We start from the raw sequence: 19948 nt of genomic DNA on the forward strand, positions 1-19948 counted from the left end.
ATTCTTCCAATTGCAAGTTTTCTTTTCAGGTACACGACACTGCTTTTCCCCTTCCCAGGCTACAGGCCCACACCCCCAACACCCATACTGTTAGGATTGGCACTCTCAACGTCGGCACGCTGAACGGTAGATCTGGTGAAATTGTTGAGATGCTTGAACGGAGATGCGTAGATATGTGCTGCATCCAGGAAGTAAGATGGAGAGGAGGTTCTGCAAGGTTCCTCACAGGCAAAGAACACAGGTACAAGATTTTCTGGGCAGGGAACACTGACGGGGTCGGGGGCGTAGGAATACTTCTAGCGGAGAAATGGGTGGATAAGGTAATCGAGGTCGTTAGAGTAAGTGACAGAGTACTTAAGATCAGACTAGTGCTTCATCATAGATTAGCTACTGTCATCTCAGCCTATGCACCTCAACCTGGGCTACCAGATGGTCTGAAAGACCAATTCTATGACACCCTCTTGCAAACTACCTCGTCGACGAGTGACAGGGACCTTCTCTTTGTGGCTGGAGACTTCAACGGTCATGTCGGACGTCGTGCTGGGGGCTTCCATGGCATACATGGAGGCTATGGCTTCGGTTCCCGCAACGAGGAGGGAACCAGACTGCTGGAGTTCTGTGATGCAACCAATCTTATGGTCTGCAATACCAACTTCAGGAAACCTGCCAGTCACCTAGTCACCTACCGCTCCGGCAGACACTCTAGCCAAATCGACTACATCCTCGCCAGAAATAGGGAAAGAGGGCGGCTTATAAATGCCAAAACCTACCCTGGCGAAGAATGTACCCCACAACATAGATTAGTAGTTAGCGACTTTGGGATCAAGGCAAAATGGGTGCCCAGAATTAGACAGGCTTGGAGAAGAAGGGTGTGGAAGCTTAAAGACCCTGCAAACGGACAGAGACTTAGAGACAAGTTACTTGAAGCATTTAACGAAATAGAAGGGGATATAGCATCATACAACGTGGAAGACAATTGGAGATTTCTGCGGGACAACCTGTTGAAAGCCACCGACCAGATTTGTGGGTGGTGTAAGGTCCCCTCCCAACCCAGAGTAACGTGGTGGTGGAACAAGGAGGTAGACAGGGCTATTAGATAAAAGAAACAGGCTTGGAAGGACTGGAAGAACGGTGGTAGCAGGGAATTGTACCAATGTGCCAGAAGGGAGGCTAGGCGACAGGTTTATTTAGCCAGAGGGGAAGCAGATAAGGAAAGATTTGCCAATGTTCTGCGCCGTGAGGACCAAAGACTCGAGGTATTTCGTGTTGCAAGACAGTGTAGGAGAGAGAATAGTGATGTTGTAGGAGAGAAATGTGTTCGCATGGATGATGGTACGCTTGCATTAAATGAGGATGCAAAGAAAGAGGTCTGGAGATGCCACTACGATAGATTGCTTAATAAAGAGAATGAATGGGAGAAAGAGAGCCTGCCTTATGTCGACCCAATAGAGGGACCAGCTATCCGAGTTGATAGTACCAGGGTAGATAAAGCAATTAAGAGTATGAAGACCGGGAAAGCCCCCGGCCCATCAGGAATCACTGCAGAGATGCTCAAAATATCTGGCAGTGTTGGCTATAGCCTAGTCACCCGTATTACGAACCAGGTGATACACGAAGGAGTCATACCCTATGACTGGTGTAGCAGCATCATAGTCAACTGCTACAAAGGTAAAGGGGACGCTTTAGATACAAATAATTACAGAGGCATCAAGCTGTTAGATCAGGTTATGAAAGTTACAGAGAGGGTCATAGCCCAACTAATTAGGGAGCGAATCAATTTAGATGAGATGCAGTTTGGGTTCGTGCCAGGTAAAAGCACTACTGATGCCTTATTTCTAGTGAGACAGTTGCAAGAGAAATACCTAGCTAAGGATAAACCTCTGTACCTGGCTTTCGTTGACATGGAGAAAGCCTTTGACAGGGTCCCCCGATCCCTTATCTGGTGGTCAATGAGGAAACTTGGGATAGAAGAATGGTTAGTGAGAGCTGTGCGAGCCATGTACAGAGATGCTGCCAGTAAGGTGAGGGTTGGAAATGAGTACAGCAATGAATTCCGGGTAGAGATAGGGGTCCACCAAGGTTCCGTCCTCAGCCTCCTATTATTTACCATAGTCCTCCAGGCAATCACAGAGGAGTTCAAGACAGGTTGCCCCTGGGAGCTCCTCTATGCTGATGACCTTGCCCTAATTGCGGAGTCACTATCAGAACTAGAGGAGAAGTTTCAGGTGTGGAAGCAAGGTCTAGAATTGAAGGGCCTTAGAGTCAACCTAGCTAAAACCAAAATCCTAATAAGTAGGAAGGTAGATAAAACACAAACCCCTTCAGGTAGATGGCCCTGCTCAGTATGTAGAAAAGGAGTAGGTAGTAACTCTATAAGATGTACCCGGTGCAAGCTATGGACACATAAGAGGTGCAGCAACATCAAAGGCAGGTTAACTAGCAAGTTAGTTTTTGTTTGTGGCAGATGTTCAGGTGCAATAAAGACTGCAAACAAACAGGAAACAACTTCTATCTCATTCCAGGGTGAAAAACTAGAGGTAGTCGATAGCTTCCGCTATCTGGGCGACCAAGTTAGTAGTGGGGGTGGGTGCGCTGAAAGTGTAGCTGCTAGAATAAGAATAGCCTGGGCAAAGTTTAGAGAGCTCTTACCCCTGCTGGCGACAAAGGGACTCTCACTCAGAGTAAAAGGCAGACTGTATGACGCATGCGTACGAACAACCATGCTACATGGCAGTGAAACATGGGCTGTAACTGCTGAGGACATACGTAAGCTCGCAAGGAATGAAGCCAGTATGCTCCGTTGGATGTGTAATGTCAATGTCAATGTGAATACCCGTCAGAGTGTAAGTATCTTGAGAGAAAAGCTGAACATTAGAAGCATCAGTTGTGGCGTGCAAGAGAGACGATTGCGCTGGTATGGACATGTGGTGAGAATGGAGGAGGATAGCTGCGTGAAAAAGTGCCACACCCTAACAGTTGAGGGAACCCGTGGAAGAGGTAGGCCCAGGAAGACCTGGGCTGAGGTGGTGAGGCAAGACCTTCGTACATTGGGCCTCACCGAGGCGATGACTACGGACCGAGACCTTTGGAAATGGGCTGTGCTTGAGAAGACCCGGCAAGCCAAGTAAGATCGTTGCCAGTGCCCCTGGACTGGTTCTTGTGCGGTTGGCACATGAGATGCACCATTTTGAGCGTGGCCGTTGCCAGTACCGCCTGACTGGCTCCTGTAGGATTTTCGAGCGAGATCGTTGCCAGTGCCCCTGGACTGGCTTGTGCGGGTGGCACATAAAAGACACCATTTCGAGCGTGGCCGTTTTCGTGCGGGTGACACGTAAAAGCACCCACTACACTCTCTGAGTGGTTGGCGTTAGGAAGGGCATCCAGCTGTAGAAACTCTGCCAAATCAGACTGGAGCCTGGTGTTGCCATCCGGTTTCACCAGTCCTCAGTCAAATCGTCCAACCCATGCTAGCATGGAAAGTGGACGTTAAACGATGATGATGATGATGATGATATATATATATATGATTATATATTTATATATATATATATATGATTATATATTTATATATATATATATATGTGATTATATATATATAAAAGCTCATATACCTTAATAACCTTTCGCTTTTTTTTTTTTTCAGCCAAACTGCTATGCAAAAATCATCACAGTTGAATCTCATAAGAAAATTGTTATTTACTCCAAGAGAGATATTGATGTTAATGAAGAAATAACATATGATTATAAATTCCCACTAGAAGAAGAAAAAATCAGTTGCCTGTGTGGTGCCCCATATTGTAAAGGTACACTGAACTGATCACAACCTCTCCTATGGATGAGATGAAAATGTATATCAGTAAGCTTCCATCATTGATAAATTGCTGTAAAATTTGTGAAACATCATTGTTGCCTTTGAGAAAAGAGGAAAGAAAAAAAAAAGCACAGTTTTTGTTTTCATTGTTATTAGAAAGGTCATATAAGAAAGATGTTAATGATTCATACTAAGATAGCCATAATCTATAAGATGATAATAAGGAGTCATCTTAGCAAGCATTAAATCTTGTAGAAATGACTTTGTATGGTAAATTATTATAATTATTGAGTATCTTTTTTGAGAAGGTATTTTCTTTTTATTAATGATGTTGAACACTGCTTAATACCTTATATTGGTTAATAATTACTATTGAAATTATTGGAAAATATATGGATAGCCTGATTTTGATTTATAGATCTTAAGATCTTATCAGTTGGTATTCACATAGAATATTTATTTTCCATAAAAATGATATCAGGGAAAACTTCTTGTAAACTGTGTCTTCTAATAATAAAGGTGATGATGATAATATAATTCCATGTAGGAATAGTGCTTTGATGCTCATTGGCAAAAGTAGTGTCAAAGACACAGCCTCCTCAATTCTAAATGGGCAAACATTAACCAGCTACCTTGGTAGTATATTATAATTAATGACTGCTCTCTCTCTCTCTCTCTCTCAGAAATATTGCCAAGATTTGTATAAACACTGTATCAAAATGACCTCTTAAATCCTTTCTATGACTGACCTTTAAAGCTGTTGTCCTATTACCTGTGGTTAAAAAAGATGGTCGTCTCAAATATTTGGATCTCTCATGTAAGACAGCTTAAACAAATAATGAGTTTGTTGGCTCATTCTGAAACTTCTTCCATTTCTCGTCCATCTGGTCTAAAATGCAGTCTAGATAAGGTTTTCGTATTTATAAATACATTGAAAAAATGTTCATACGAAATCATCTGTATCAAATCTAACATTTAGCTCATCCGTTACACTGCTACAGCCATTAACTGCAATATGTTTTGTATATCATATTGCTTTTAGAAGATCAGAAAAATATGTAATCCAGGGTTCTGTTTTAAGTGTGTTCTCTAAATTAAATTAGCAATTCTTTTCCCACTTAATTTTTTTTTTTTTTTTTATGTCAGATCATTGCCCTAACATTTGTTATTGCACATGTACAAAATTCCATTGCTGGAGAATTCAATTCATTTTTAGATTTACATACAAAGAAGTCTAGAAAAACAAAGTCAAAGATATAAAAATACATGTATTATATTCATGATCTCTTTTAGTGATTGTTTTTAGTTGAAATTAAAATAGAATGTCTTCTATATGGTTTGGAAAACTTTAGCAGTTATATGCAATTTTCTTTAACAAAAAAAAAACAACAAAAAACTATTAAAAAAAAACCAAGTGGTTATTTACATCTAAATAAAAGATAGCAATTAAAGATGGATCAGGAAATTCGATACTAAACATGTCTGAGTGTTCCTAGAAAGAATTAATGATAATCTGCTTTCCAAAGTCTCATAAATTGGGAGATATTTTCAATATTCAGATGTGTTTGAACTTTACAAAGCATATTCGTTAAATTAAAATATTATAAAACCGCAATACAGGATTGGAATGTGCTTCTGAACAAAACACATTAAACTGGAACATAATTTGAGTGCTCTACAAAAGAAAAATGCTTGGAGGTGCCCACTGCATCTATAAAAACTTGTATCCAACAGTTTTGAAAATGCAAACTTTTCTAACAGAGAATTATTATTCTTATTATTGTCTGGGAAAATATTCTATGCTGATGCTGTGTTTGTGTGTGTGTATATATATGAATGTGAGTGTGTATGTATATGTATGTATGTGTGTGTTTGTATGTGTATATATATGTATATATATATATGTATGTGTATATATATGTGTGTATATATATATATATATATATATATATGTATGTATATGTGTGTGTGTATATATACATATATATATATATATATATATATATATATATATATATATATATATATATATAAAACTTGTTGTAAAGATATGTTTTTTTTTGTTCATTTGTATTTTTTCTTATTAAAAAAACTTGGCTAAAAAGAATTGGACAAAGACACAAATTGCCCGAAAGAACAATAAATTTGAAACACTTCTACTGCCCTGTCTGCAACTTAATTAAAATATCAACTGTGTTTTAAAAATATTGAAAAAAAAAAAATGTTTAATATTGGTATTTTGTTCTTTTATAGATGTATTTTATGTTGATGTGTTTTCTTGTGGTGGTGGTGAGGCACCCGTATGCAAAATGTGTAATACTTCAAGATCTTCGAGATGTTTGTGCATGTGTGTGTGTGTATTTTTGTATATGTACATTTGTGTGTGTGTACATGTATGCATACACGTTTTATGGTTTAGATTTGTGTATGCAGCTTTGGAAAAGGTATGTACATCATGCGTTTTGATTCGTTATCTATTCTAGGGTGTTGCCCATAATCCCTTGCAGGGCCTCAGAGACTGGTAAGCAAGAAGTAAGACAGTATCCTAAAGCCAGAGACCTGCTCTAAATGCTTGCAAGCAGACTGAATTCTGTTTTAGGCATCTTAGGGGCCAGATGATGGTATTAAACCAGGCAACAGATTATGTTCAATGGATGTAAAATATAAACACATGAAGGTGTGCTGAAAAGCTCCTGGATTTGGGTAAAATAAAATAGAGGAGGAAGATCATTTAATTAGGATTTTATCCAATATACTCTCTTTCTCTTTCTTTCTCTCTTTCTCTCTCTCTCTCTCTCTCTCTCTCTCACACACACTCACTCACTCACTCACTCACTGGGGTAACCATGTACCTCCTCTGTAGCAAGACGCCTATTTCTGCCTCTCTATTTCTCTATCACACTCTAACCTTTCACCTTCCAGATCTTACTGGAACACCTTCTCCAAATCCCCCCTCCGTTATGGCAAGACACCTGTTTCTGTCACACTCTAATCTTTCATCTTCTGACACAAGTTCCCTCTCTTTGTCTTGTGAGGTACTTGGTGACCCTGCCAGTGCTGGTGGTACATAAAAAGCATCCAGTCTACACTGTAAAGTGGTTGGTATCTTGAAAGGCATCCAGCTGTAAAAACCACACCAAAACTGACCTCACTGGTGTGAGTGCCATGTAAAAAGCTCCCAGCCCACTCTATGGGGTGGTTTGTTAGGAGGGGCATCCAGCCATAAAAACCATGCCAAAACATACACACAAGCATAGCACAGGCACCCACTTGGCCAGCTCCTGTCAAACTGCCCAACCCACCATGCCAGCATGGAAGGAGGATGTTAAATGATGATGATGATGATGATTACCCTCTCAGATTCACACACTTTTTTTGCAGTGGTTCTTCAGTTTTTCTAAGTCCTGTAAAAGAACTTGGTAGGTTGGGCTGCCAACCAGGCATTTCATGATAACCTTAAAGCCAAGAACTTTTCAGCTCCCCATTGTATATATGTTAATAGAAATTTCTCATTAATATACATCACTAAAAGTATTGAAAATTGTACCAATTCACCAAATCATTAATAGACCATATAGAGTAAGTAATGTTATATAAGACTATCTCTACAAATCTAATTATTCTATATTTTTACGTGTTTGTTTCAATTAATTTTGAAAATAATAAAGAATTTAGTAAAGTAAATTTGTCATTATTAAGCTGCTGTTTAGAACCAATAAATGTGAGATTTTGATGGAAGAAGATTTTAATTAAGATCATTTTAAAAGAGAGTTTACCTCATAGACTCAGGTAGGCTGGCATCAGAAAGGTTAATAGTGGGTAGAAAATATTTTTTTAGAGGAAATGGTGACTGTGTGAAGTACAACTATTGGTTGTAAAATAATATTTAAAGAAATACTTGAAACAGAAATTATCTGAATGAGACAAATATATTTTATTAAATTAATTAATCGACAACAAAAAAGAAATGAAGCTTATCAGAATTGCTAATTTCTTGCCTTGTTGTCATTTACATAAACCCCTGGATGTTTATTCCAGTTTATTCATGACCAGGATTAGATATGGAACTATTGGACATATAAGATTTAGGTAAAGCACTTACAACATTGTTTCTGAACCATTTTGTTCCCTATGGAGCCCATTGATTTCTGTTTTACTCAGATGAACCCTTCCAGCTGTTTGATGTTTAAAAAAAATCTTATTTTTATAATAATATTATTAGGAATTGTACATAATAGTTTAAATATTTTGTGTATTGTAAAAGTATAACCAAATTATTGCAGATAAATTTTTACAAAATTTTGTATAGACTCTTAAGGGCCGTATAAACCCTAGTTGAAAACCACATTTTCCAACCAGTTACATATCACTGCTGTTAATTTGAAATTTGAATGAACTTTGTCCTGAATTAAGAAAACGAAATCACTGCCATATATATCAAATGTACCCCCACCCCCACTGAAAATGCTGAAATGCTGTAATTGCCAGTCATGTAGTAAAATTGTCATTTCTCTGTATTTTTTATGAAAGTACACTGCTTTCTGAATTCAAACAGCATGCAGTAAGAAAGAATTAAAAGTGAGCTGTTGTGCTGTAGCTTGAAATGCAGTTGCTAGGCAACTAAATTCCCCTGCCATCTTTAAAAAAAAAAAAAAATGGAAGAACAGTTCTAGATATAGAAGATTGGTTAGTCATGTCTGAAATGGCTTTCGATCATAAATTCTACTTATCTGGGATTGATCCTAACCTGGGGCCAAACAACAGTTCTTGCAATGTGATAATGACAATGTATATATAATGAGGTATTCTTAAAAAAAAAAAAAAAGAAAATGTTATTCCATTTAAGATTGGGTTTATATTTCTTGTTTTTTTTTTTTTTTTTTGTTTTTTTTTGATGTCATTAATTTCATTTATGACAAAATGCTATGTTGTATTACTGCAGTGGTAAATCTGAATTGTATTTTTTGAAGTAATTTCTAATACATACAGAGAATGAAAACGAATAGTGTCTATGAACAGATTTTAAGAATAGTCATGATTAAAAATGTTTATCCATATATGTAATGCATGATGAAATGAATTAATGTAATCCTGATAACATGAAAAAGAAAGATTATGTTGCTAAGGTAAGTATAATGAATGGTTCCAAATTTTATGGAAAGCTCATTTCCTTGAAACTTAACTCCAATGTCCAGCCCATGCTAGCATGGGAAATGGACGTTGTATGTTGATGATGATTGTTTCAGGCAGCTTACCTGAGTCATTAATCCTTTAGCATTTAAACTGACCATATGTGATCAAAATATTCTGTTTTATGTTCAAACCAGAGAAATCCACCCTTCCACACCTACTCTATAATGTCATTCTAAAAGTAAACCATAACATCACTGAAATCTCAAAGCTATCAGATAATGTACGATTAATTTAAATTAATGTGAATAAAGAAGCATTACATTTGACAGAGCATTCTGAATGCTGAATGGCTAAATTTTGATATGAATAACATCATTGCAAGTCTTTCGCTGAATGATCCAAACTTCAACTGCCATTTATTCTGTTAAAAACTAAGACCTATGTTTGTAACATTCCACTTATCCACAAGGATACCAAAATATACATAAGGTACATTGATGATATCCTAGTTTTAACGGATACACTAAAGGAATATTTAGAAAACAACACTATGGAGATTTAACATTCAGAATAATACAAATGAGGAGGATGTTCTGGAAGTATAGTTACTAGGATAAAAACAGAATGGTGAAATTACAGAGAGCTATTAGGGCTCTCTCTCTTTCTCTCTCTCTCTCTCTCTCTCTCTCTCTCTCTCTCTCTCTCTCTCTCTCTCTTTCTCTCTCTCTCTCTCTCTCTCTCTCTCTCTCTCTCTCTCTCTCTCTCTCAACATTGCATGATGCTTGTGTAAAACAGCAATGCTACATGATAGTGAAATGGGGTCCATGGCCGAGGAGGATATTGGAAGATTTGAGAGAAATTAATCCAGTACGCTCCATTGGATGTGCAGTGTCAGTGTGCATGTACAACAAAATGTAAATTTTTTTTTAAAGAGAAATTGGGTGTAAGAGGCATTGGATGTAGCGTGCAAGGGAGAAGACAATGCTAGCTTAGACATGTTGTGATACATATGAATGAGGAATAAAGTTTGCCAATCTCTAAATGTGGAGGAGAACCAAGGAAGATGTGGGGTGAGCCAGTAAAGACTGATTTCAGGATATTGAACCTCACAGAAGAGATGACAATGGATCGAGATGGCTGGCAATCTGCTGTGTCCATGCCCTCACACTCAGGCTACCCCAACAACCCATTGCTTGTAACTACAGTCTGGTAACTACAATACTGTCTCAACTGCTGTAATTCAACATTTAATTAACATCTGTTTTCCATCCTGGCATGGGTTGGATGGCTTGGCAGGAGCTGCACCAGGTTCCAGTCTGATTTGGCTTGGTTTTTACAGCTGGATGCCCTTCCTAATGCCAACCACTCCACAGTGTGTACTGGGTACTTTTTTACATGGCACTAGCACCCACACCAATGCTTTTTAGGTGGCACCTTGGTTTTAAGATTTCAATTCTGTTGTGGTGGGTGGGTCTGCTACAAGACAGCAATGCACCACAGGTATCGCTCCGCTGTCATCTCAATTGTAAGGTTCAGCATTTTCAGATTAGCCTTCAATACTTTGTCCCATGTTTTCCTGGATCACCCTCTACCACAATTTCCGTCCACTTTAAGTGATTGGCACTTCTTTATGCAGCTGTCCTTATCCATCTGCATCACATGACCAAACCAGCACGGCCACCTCTCTCCCACACTGCATATAATTCCTCTTGTATCCAACTTCTCTCTCAATACACCCATGCTCCATCGCACATCCAACGGACCATACCATCTTCATTCTTCTCCAGCATTTGCATGTCCTCTGCATTCAGGATCCACATCTCACTACCATGCAGCATCACAGTTCATACACAGGCATCATACAATTTTCTTTTCACTCTGAGAAAAAGGCATTTGGTTGCCAATAGAAGCAAAAAGCTCTCTGAACTTTCTCCATAATTATTATTATATAAGAGTAGAAAAGATGCACGTATTCCTTCTCCGACATTTTTGTGCTACAATTTATCATTTCTTGGATCTACCTCCCAATGTCACTCACCTCACGTTCTCAATACCATCCCATACCACTATTGAAAACCTCATATCATTCATTGACACCCCCCCCACTTCCTTTGTTACTCTCTCTCACTATATATATATATATATATATATATATATAGATATACACATATATGTATATATAAAGGAGATCACTAGGTGGACTGTTAATGTGCTAGAAGAAGATCACATGTAATGCATCTACTAAGACCGAATTGTTCTCAAAGAAAAAGTTAGCGAAGCAACAAAACATATACGGGCAAGACAAGTGAAAATTACATAAATACATACAATGTTATCTGCAGACCGCTTTCGAAATTAATATTTCCTTACTGAAAATATCTGTTTCTCATCAGTACGAACCGCCCATGTTCTCAAAGTTGGTATATATATATATATATATATATATATATATATATATATATATATATAGTCACACCTACATACCCCTGAGCTCTCTGCCCTTGTCACCAAGCACCCTCTTCTCTCCCTTACCAACTTTTTGTACCACTACTTATCTCCCTCACCCCCCCCCACCCCCCACTAATATTCACCATTGACCTTGCCCCCTTCCCATCCACTGCTTCATCCCTAATTTCTAATCATCTGTTGCTCATCCTCTCTTCCTATCCACACTACATTCCTCTCACATTCATCCTCTTGTACCTACAATGACATTGTACGCTAGGTGTGAGAGGCTGGATATGGCCAGTTTAAATGCTAAAGCATTTAATGTTATGAACAGACTAAAGAACTCACCAGAAAAAGATATTAAAAAATATATGTATATTCCACTGTCATCATTTCAAGATAACATATCTTAATAATTTCAAATTTTTGCACAAGGCCTGCAATTTCGGAGAAGGGGATTAATCAATTACATGGACCTCCAGTGTTCAACTGGTACTTATTTTATCGACTCCAAAAGGATGAAAGACAAAGTTAACCTTGGTAGAATTTGAACTCCGAGCATAAAGAGGGACTAAATGCCGCAAACCATTTGCTTTGGCGTCCGAATGATTCTGCCTGCCAGCTTACTATAAGAGTATGTTTCTACATGGCACTTTGTAGTTAAGCAGTGTTTAACATAAGTAAATGACCTTTTATAGTATGTAGTCCCTTTAACTTCCAAATGTTCCTTATCCATTTAGCTGGCTTTTTGTTTGGTAGCTTGGCATAGGCTATTAAAATTATACATAAAGATTATATGTATGAAGACTGTGTGTTTGTGTTTGTATATATATACATATATATATATATATATATATACACAAGCCTGTCGTATATATATATGTGTTTGTGTGTCTGTGTTTGTCCCCCCACCATCGCTTGACAACCAATGGTGGTGTGTTTACGCCCCCATAACTTAGCGGTTCAGCAAAAGAGACTGATAGAATAAGTACTAGGCTTCCAAAGAATAAGTCCTGGGTTTGATTTATTTGACTAAAAGCGGTGCTCCAGCATGGCCACAGTCAAATGACTGAAACAAGTAAAAGAGACATCTAAAGATATTCCTTTATATATTTCAGTCATTTGACTACAGCCATGCTGGAGCACTGCCTTAAAGGGTTATAGTCAAAGAAATTGACCCCAGGACTTATTCTATCAGCCACTTTTGCCAAACTACTAAGTTACAATGACATAAACACACCAGCATCAGTTGTCAAGCGATGACAGAGGATATGGCAAACCCTACTTTTCTTTTTTTCCGTTAAGGGCTTATATGCCCCAATATGAGTCAATGCACAGTGATTGTTTATAAGATTTAAGCTTATAAAATATTCAGCACCACTTAACAAATAATCACAGAAAACGCATATATATATATAATATATTATATATATTGGGTTGGCAACTAAGTTCCCGCTATTTTTTTTTAATTTTAGAATTTATTGTGTTTTTAAATTTTGGAATCTATTTTGATTTTTTTCTAGTTAATTTTGGTTAATTTTTAGATCATTAAAATGGAATGTCAAGTTAAGAAAAACGAGCATTTTCAACACCTCCTTCTTTTTGCTTTTAATCAAGGTTCTAAGGCCACAAATATCCAAATTTCTGTTCTTCAACAATGGAAGAATTCAGAAGTTATCTCTTTAACATCATCGTCATCATTTAACGTCTGCTTTCCTTGCTGGTATGGGTTGGACGGTTTGACTGAGAGCTGGCAAGCCAGAAGGCTGCACCAGGCTCCAATCTGATCTGGCAAAGTTTCTACAGCTGGATGCTCTTCCTAATGCCAACCACTCTGAGAGTATAGTGGGTGCTTTTTACATGCCACCAACACGGTGGCCAGTCAGGTGGCACTGGCAACGACTACACTTGAATGGTGCCACCAGCATGGGTGCCAATCAGGCAGTACTGTCATCGGCCATGACAATGATTTCACTTGACTCAGCAGGTCTTCACAAGCGCAATTTATTGCCCAATGAGTGAAGGGTACTCTTAAATGGGCTGGTTATGCAACACTGGCATAGGCCACGGTTACGGTCTCACTTGGCTTATGATTGAGATGATGTTAAGCAAGTTGGAAAGCCAGGTTCGGTTAATGATGGTCGTCGTTGTGGTTGCTTAATATCAATCAGTATAAATAGAATGTTGAGCCAGTGAGCTAACACCATCAGACGTGTGATTCAACTCAGTTGAATATCAGCAGAATATCTCTACATTCTAAATAATTATTCATGGCACATCTATTTCTAGACTCATACAAACACTTGATAAACATGGCTTTGATCATCATGCTCATTTTGCTGATGTTCTGTCTAAATCATTTAGTCCTGTAAGGCAAACTGCTATTGCAGAAGGATTGTAATATTTAATCATATACAAATTTAATTGTAAATTTACCTGCGCTTTACCTAATTTCATGCATTGCTACTTAAACCTGTGGTTCCCAAAATGGGTGGTACTGCACCCCATGGGCAGCAGAAAGATCAAGAGGGGGGGGGTGAAGTAAAGTGGGGCAATAATAGGGTGGCCAAAGGGAGGGGGCGATGGATGTAACCCCATCCCCACCCCTCCGAAAAAATAATGGGTTTATTAGATTAAGTTTTATTTGTGAAATATTGATTTGAATTTGCTACAGAAAGTGATCTATGTTTGTGGTACTGAGTGAGGAGGTGGGTGGGTGGGGGGCTAGGAATGTGGCTTGAGTGCCAAAGGGGCAGCAGCCTGCAAAAGTTTGGGAACCACTTCAACGAGCCTTAATATTTGCAGTCATGCGTGCAAGGAAAAGCATTTAATTTTTCAGGGATTAGTGTTCTGTTACTTTTTGCCCATTTCTGCCAGTCATCACTTACTCTCCCTTGTATCATTGATCATTCCTCCACCCTTGATCATCATTTACAACATCCATCCCTCAATCCAATTTCAGAGTCATTACCTACCTTCTCTCCAACTCATTTTCATCATTGACTACTCTCCCACCTCAACTCTCACCATACATTCCAGCAATTTCTACCCTTCCTGTTCTTTTATCCTTACTCACTTCTATACACCTTCTTACACTTTGAGGTACCAGATGACACCTTGTCACCTCCGTCTTTATCTCTCTTTCCAGCTCCACCCTATACACTCTCACCCACTCTTGTATAATGCAATTAGCCATGAATCTCTTTTACAACAAGAAACTCGTTCCATTCTCTTCTCTCTGACCTTTCATTACCTTGCATAAAGTGTTCTCTCTCTGCTGCAGTCCCAATTGGTAAATGGAATCTTAGTCTTGTAAGCTACATGCAGTCTCACTAATGGAAAGAAGCACCTAGTATACTCTGTAAAGTGGTTGACATTAGGAAGGGGATCCAGCCATAGAAAGTGTGCCAAACTAGACATGATGCAATCCTCTGACCCATTAGATCCATTTTTGTGCTGTCCAACCCATGCCAGCTTGGAAGGCAGATGTTAAAAGATGATGATGAAGGTTTAAGAAATTCACATGATGAGTTTGTGTTCATGAGACAGAAATATATCATTTAATGGGGTTATATTAGGTTGGCAACTAAGTTCCTGCCATTTTTTTAAATTTTGAAATGTATTTTTTTCAAGAATTCTATTTTTGAATCATTTTGGAATTTATTTTTTTTCTAGTTAATTTTTGTGTATGTCCAAATCATTAAAATGGAATGTCAAGTTAAGAAAAGCGAGCATTTTTTGACACCTCTTTCTTTTTGCTTTTAATCAAGGTTCTAAGGCCGCAAAAGCTGCTCACGACATTTGTGCTGTGTATGGAGAGGGTGCCATAGCTGAAAGAACCACTCGTGATTGGTATGCCAAGTTCAAAAATGGAAATTTTGACCTCAAAGACGCACCTCGTTCTGGCCGTCCAGTTGAGTTCAATGGAGAGTGATTAAACCAATTTTTGCACAAAAATTCTTGTCAAACGACAAAGGAACTGGCAGAGAAAGTGGAATGCTCCCACACTGCTATAGAGAAGCATCTTCACTTGATGGGAAAGGTTCAGAAGTATGGAGCATGGGTTCCGCATGCTTTAAGTAATAACAACAAAAATCAGCGAGCCACAATCTCTTCTGGTTTGCTTGCTCATCACCGCTCAACTCATGGACACAAACAACAATTTCTTTACCAAATCATTACTGGCAACAAAAAATGGTGCCTGTACATCAATATGAAGCAGCGTAAGGAATGGCTTAGCTCTGGTAAACAAGCGACACCGCACATGAAACAAGATCTTTATCTGCGTAAAATGATGTTGTGTGTATGGTGGGACTGGGAAGGGATTATCCATTACAAATTGCTTGAACGGAGCCAAACAGTCAACGCGGAACTCTATGTTCAACAGATGGAATGATTCAACACGGCTATTCAAGAGAAAAGACCTAATCGGCAGCATGGAGTTCTTCTGCATGACAACACCCTCCCTCATATTGCCAATATGACCAAAGAAGCCATTTAAACGCATGACTGGGAAGTGCTGCCACACCCACCGTACTCTCCTGATTTGGCACCAACAGATTTCCACCTCTTTCGATCTCTTCCAAATGCTATGCACGGAGTTTCGTTCAATACTGATGCAGAATTGAGAGCTTGGTTGGATCAATTTTTCGACTCAAAATCAAATGATTTCTATCAACAGGGTATTGAAAATCTTGTTGAACGTTGGGAATTCGTAAACAAGGATGAATACATTATTGATTAATTAGTTGTTATTTTTTATTAAACCTTTTTAAAAATTTAAATTTGAAAAAGACGGGGGGGAACTTAGTTGCCAACCCAATATAACTTAGACTATATTGCAAAAGAGATTCTCCTGCATAGACTTTGGTTTATACAAGAGGTGGTATCTTTATTTCCCATAATGATGGTTTTAAATTTTGGCACAAGGCCAGCAACTTTAAAGGAGTTGGAGGAGTCAATTACATCAACCCCAGTGCCCAACCGATACATATTCTATTGACCCTAAAAGGATGAAAGATAAAGTTGACCTTGATGGAATCTGAACTCAGAACATTAAGATGGGTGAAATGCTGCTAAGCATTTTGGCTGGTATGCTAAACAATCTGCCTTTTTATTTCCTATAATAATGACTGATAATCAATTGGATTGTCAATCAGGTTTTTTTCCTAAATCTTTTTCAAGGAGTTGAGTATAAAAAATCAAAGTTGATAGTAATTTCTGTTCAAGAATCATTTTTACAGAAATTACTTTAGACATTAAATAAAAAGTCAAATGAGAGAGAGAGAGAGTTTGATATATTAACAAGCATTAAATATACCTTCCTATCACCTTAAAAACTCTTTAGTTGAAGTATTACTGTTGTGTAATCCCAGGTCATACCAGCTAGGGTATGTCTGTGGCATGCAGGTTGTTAGCCAAAACAGATCCACCAATCCAATCTTCCCATTTGTACGACATATCCATCTAGCTGAGGATCAAACTATCCATGCTAACATACTACAATGAAGGTATTAGATGCAGTGTATTATCAATCTGGATACATTGCACCTTCACTGTCTCGTCTATTCTTATGAAACCACCGTGGTGGGGGGTAAACAAAGTGAACTCAGAGCACAACTGTTACAGTTCCTCTGCAATTATGACTGGTGTTGTACTTCCAAATATGTTTGGATCAAATGAAGTTATTGGCTGTCACAGTTGTGTACATGTCCTTTGTGCTTGCCAGGACTGAGTCAGGGAGATAGTGTTTTCAGGATGTCGTAGTAATGCACTGAAGTGACATACATGTTTGTGTGTATTTGGAGGTAGTTTTTCTTTGTATAGTACCAGAACCTAACGGTATTGCTAAAGGTTTGCTGCAACATCAAATTGTGATCCTCTTACACAATTACTCTTACATTTTTGAGTAATTCTATTTACAACCTGTTGCGATGTATAGTGCACTGCTTTATGTTCTTCATAGTTTATTGTGGTTTCTTATAGAAAGATTGGGTTCCAGGTAAGACTGGTTGGGTCAAAAATAGATCCAATGGATCATTGTTTGCTCTAAGTATTCTTGTTTTACTTGTACAATGTCATTTCAGTCTGCTGTGAATGTTGTTGAGGGATCATATGATTCTTAAAGGTTTTGTATTTTGTCTCTGTCTCTCCAAGAATGTGAGTGTGATGGTTGGTTGTATTTCATGCTCTTTAGTGTTGCAGGTTAAGAAGAGAGGTTATAAATCGTGGAGCCAGGTTAGGTGACTTAAAATGTAGTTGGAGTATTTATACAGCAAGTGTCTGGAAAACTGCAGGAAGATTGTAATGTCATCATTGTGTGAGACTGTATGTTTTGTGTGGAGTATGAAAATGTCATTAGGTTATAGGCTGAAATAACGAGTGCAAAATGAGAGGGTGATTCTTGTGGTTCTCCACTAAAGAAATTATAGAATCTGCAAGAATTGTTGTTCTTGTGCTTGGCATAAGCTTGGCTGTCTGACATCTAGTTTACTATCCAGACTAATTGTGTTGTTGCTTAAGGGAATGTACAATATATGTGTGTGTGTATATATATGTAGTTTATATCCATTTAAAAGAAAATGGAGATTAGGAAGTTAATAATTGTTTATTATTAACAACAAATTGGTCATCTTCTCTAATGAAGACAAAAGTCAAGCAGATAGTTATCAAGCTCAATATGCCAAAAATAAAAACCCATAAGAATGTGGACAGAATGAAATTGAATACTGATAATTTTAGAAAGATAATTATAAACTTTCACCATATATTGTCTATAGAAAATAGTCTAATATTAGGGCATATAAATCTCTAACGAAAAAAAGATCACTGGCATTATGTAAATCTCAACAATAGTATTGTTTCTTTACTGTAAAGGATAGCAGATTTGTTTTGAGAATGTATGGTGAGCAAAGCGATTTCGAAAGAGTATTTTACTTGACAAAAGCAATCCAATTTGCTCTTCAATTCTCAGCCTTAGCTAAACTAAAATGTTAAACAGATGTTCCTTCACCCAGATGCTTTATGTATCTCAGTGATAATTCCTGATAGATTAGGGGCTTTCTCTGCCTTAATATCTTTAACTGCTGTCAACTAGAATACCTGGTGTCTCCATCAAGTTCACAATAGCAAGGCTTTCTTCCGTGCATTCTCCACATTTAATAACGTTTCATAGTAGCATTGTCATGCCTCTTTTACAGAGTCACCAAAACATATCATTGTGCATCCATACACACTTCTCTCCCACATCTTGATTACACTGCTTGGTAATCTTGAACGCTTCAGATTTCTGAACCTCATACTGTAGAATATTGGCAAACCTCTTCGCTTTCTAAGCAAATCTTACCTTGCTTCTCTTCTCTCTACCTCTATTCTTCCAATCTTTCCAAGCCCATCTCAGTTCCACCATCACATCGAACTTAGTCCGATTGAAACTTTGTTCCTGCCACAAGTTCAGTCTGTAGCCTTCAGTAGATTGTCTTGCAGGAACTTCCAGTTTTCCTCCATGCTATCTGCTTCTATTTCCACTTCCTTTTCTTGTAATACTTCAACTAGTAGGTGCAGAAGTGGCTGTGTGGTAAGTAGCTTGCTTACCAACCACATGGCACCTTGGGCAAGTGTCTTCTACTATAGCCTTGGGCTGACCAAAGCCTTGTGAGTGGATTTGGTAGACGGAAACTGAAAGAAGCCCGTTGTATATATATATATATATGTATGTGCGTGTATATGTTTGTGTGTCTGTGTTTTTCCCCCCTACATCGCTTGACAACCGATGGTGGTGTGTTTACGTCCCTGTAACTTAGCAATTCGGCAAAAGAGAGCGATAGAATAGGTACTAGGCATCCAAAGAATAAGTCCTGGGGTTGATTTGCTCGACTAAAGGCGGTGCTCCAGCATGGCCACAGTCAAATGACTGAAACAAGTAAAAGTGTAAAAGAGTAGTATTTCTCTAAATTTCTGACTGCTCACTGGATCTTTGTGTTTCAGCTTTTCCTTTACAAAACTGGTTTGTGTCTATGAATCCTTTTAGGTCTAAATCTGAAGTCACTAACCACTAAACTATGTTCAGTCTTACAAGGAATGACTTCACATTAACTTATCTCTATTTCTAGAGAGAATGTAGTCTATGAAGATGGTGTTCCCACCAGATTGATAAGTGATCAAATGGTTGATTGGTTTCTTGAAGTTAGTGTAGCAGGTCAACAAATCATTATATTTGGTGGATAAATAAACAAACCTAATTTAGTTATTTCTCTGCAGATTAAAAAAAAAAAAAAAAAGATTGACTTTGATTTTCAAACTTTGTTTTCATCAGAGGTGTCTCCATCAATCTGACCAATTCCAGAGAATAAGCAGCCAATCTGTTTATATACTCAACAATTACAATAGCTACAGAAAACTGGCACCACCGTAAATGTTATCACTTTATTGAATATAGTGGCTACGTATGGATGGGGGGGGGGGGGGGGATACAGATGTCATGGAGGTGGAAGTGAGAAATGAACAGGATTGTAAACGTAGTAAATACCATTAGATACTACCAAGAATTAATCAGCT

The 19948-nt window shown here is 38.0% G+C and overlaps 1 protein-coding gene across 1 annotated transcript in view; it reads left to right on the forward strand.

Moving 5' to 3' along the window:
* Positions 1-8814, forward strand: part of LOC106883719 (uncharacterized) — a 79267-nt gene extending 70453 nt beyond the window's left edge. Inside the window, exon 15 of the mRNA XM_089365364.1 lies at positions 3628-8814. Coding sequence (XP_089221490.1) covers positions 3628-3817 — 190 coding nt within the window. The 3' untranslated portion in view covers positions 3818-8814. The remainder of the gene's footprint in view (positions 1-3627) is intronic.
* The last annotated feature ends 11134 nt before the right edge of the window (positions 8815-19948 follow it).

This window comes from Octopus bimaculoides, chromosome Z (genome assembly GCF_046866305.1).
Source record: "Octopus bimaculoides isolate indiv1 chromosome Z, ASM4686630v1, whole genome shotgun sequence".
Taxonomy (NCBI): Eukaryota; Metazoa; Mollusca; class Cephalopoda; order Octopoda; family Octopodidae; genus Octopus; species Octopus bimaculoides.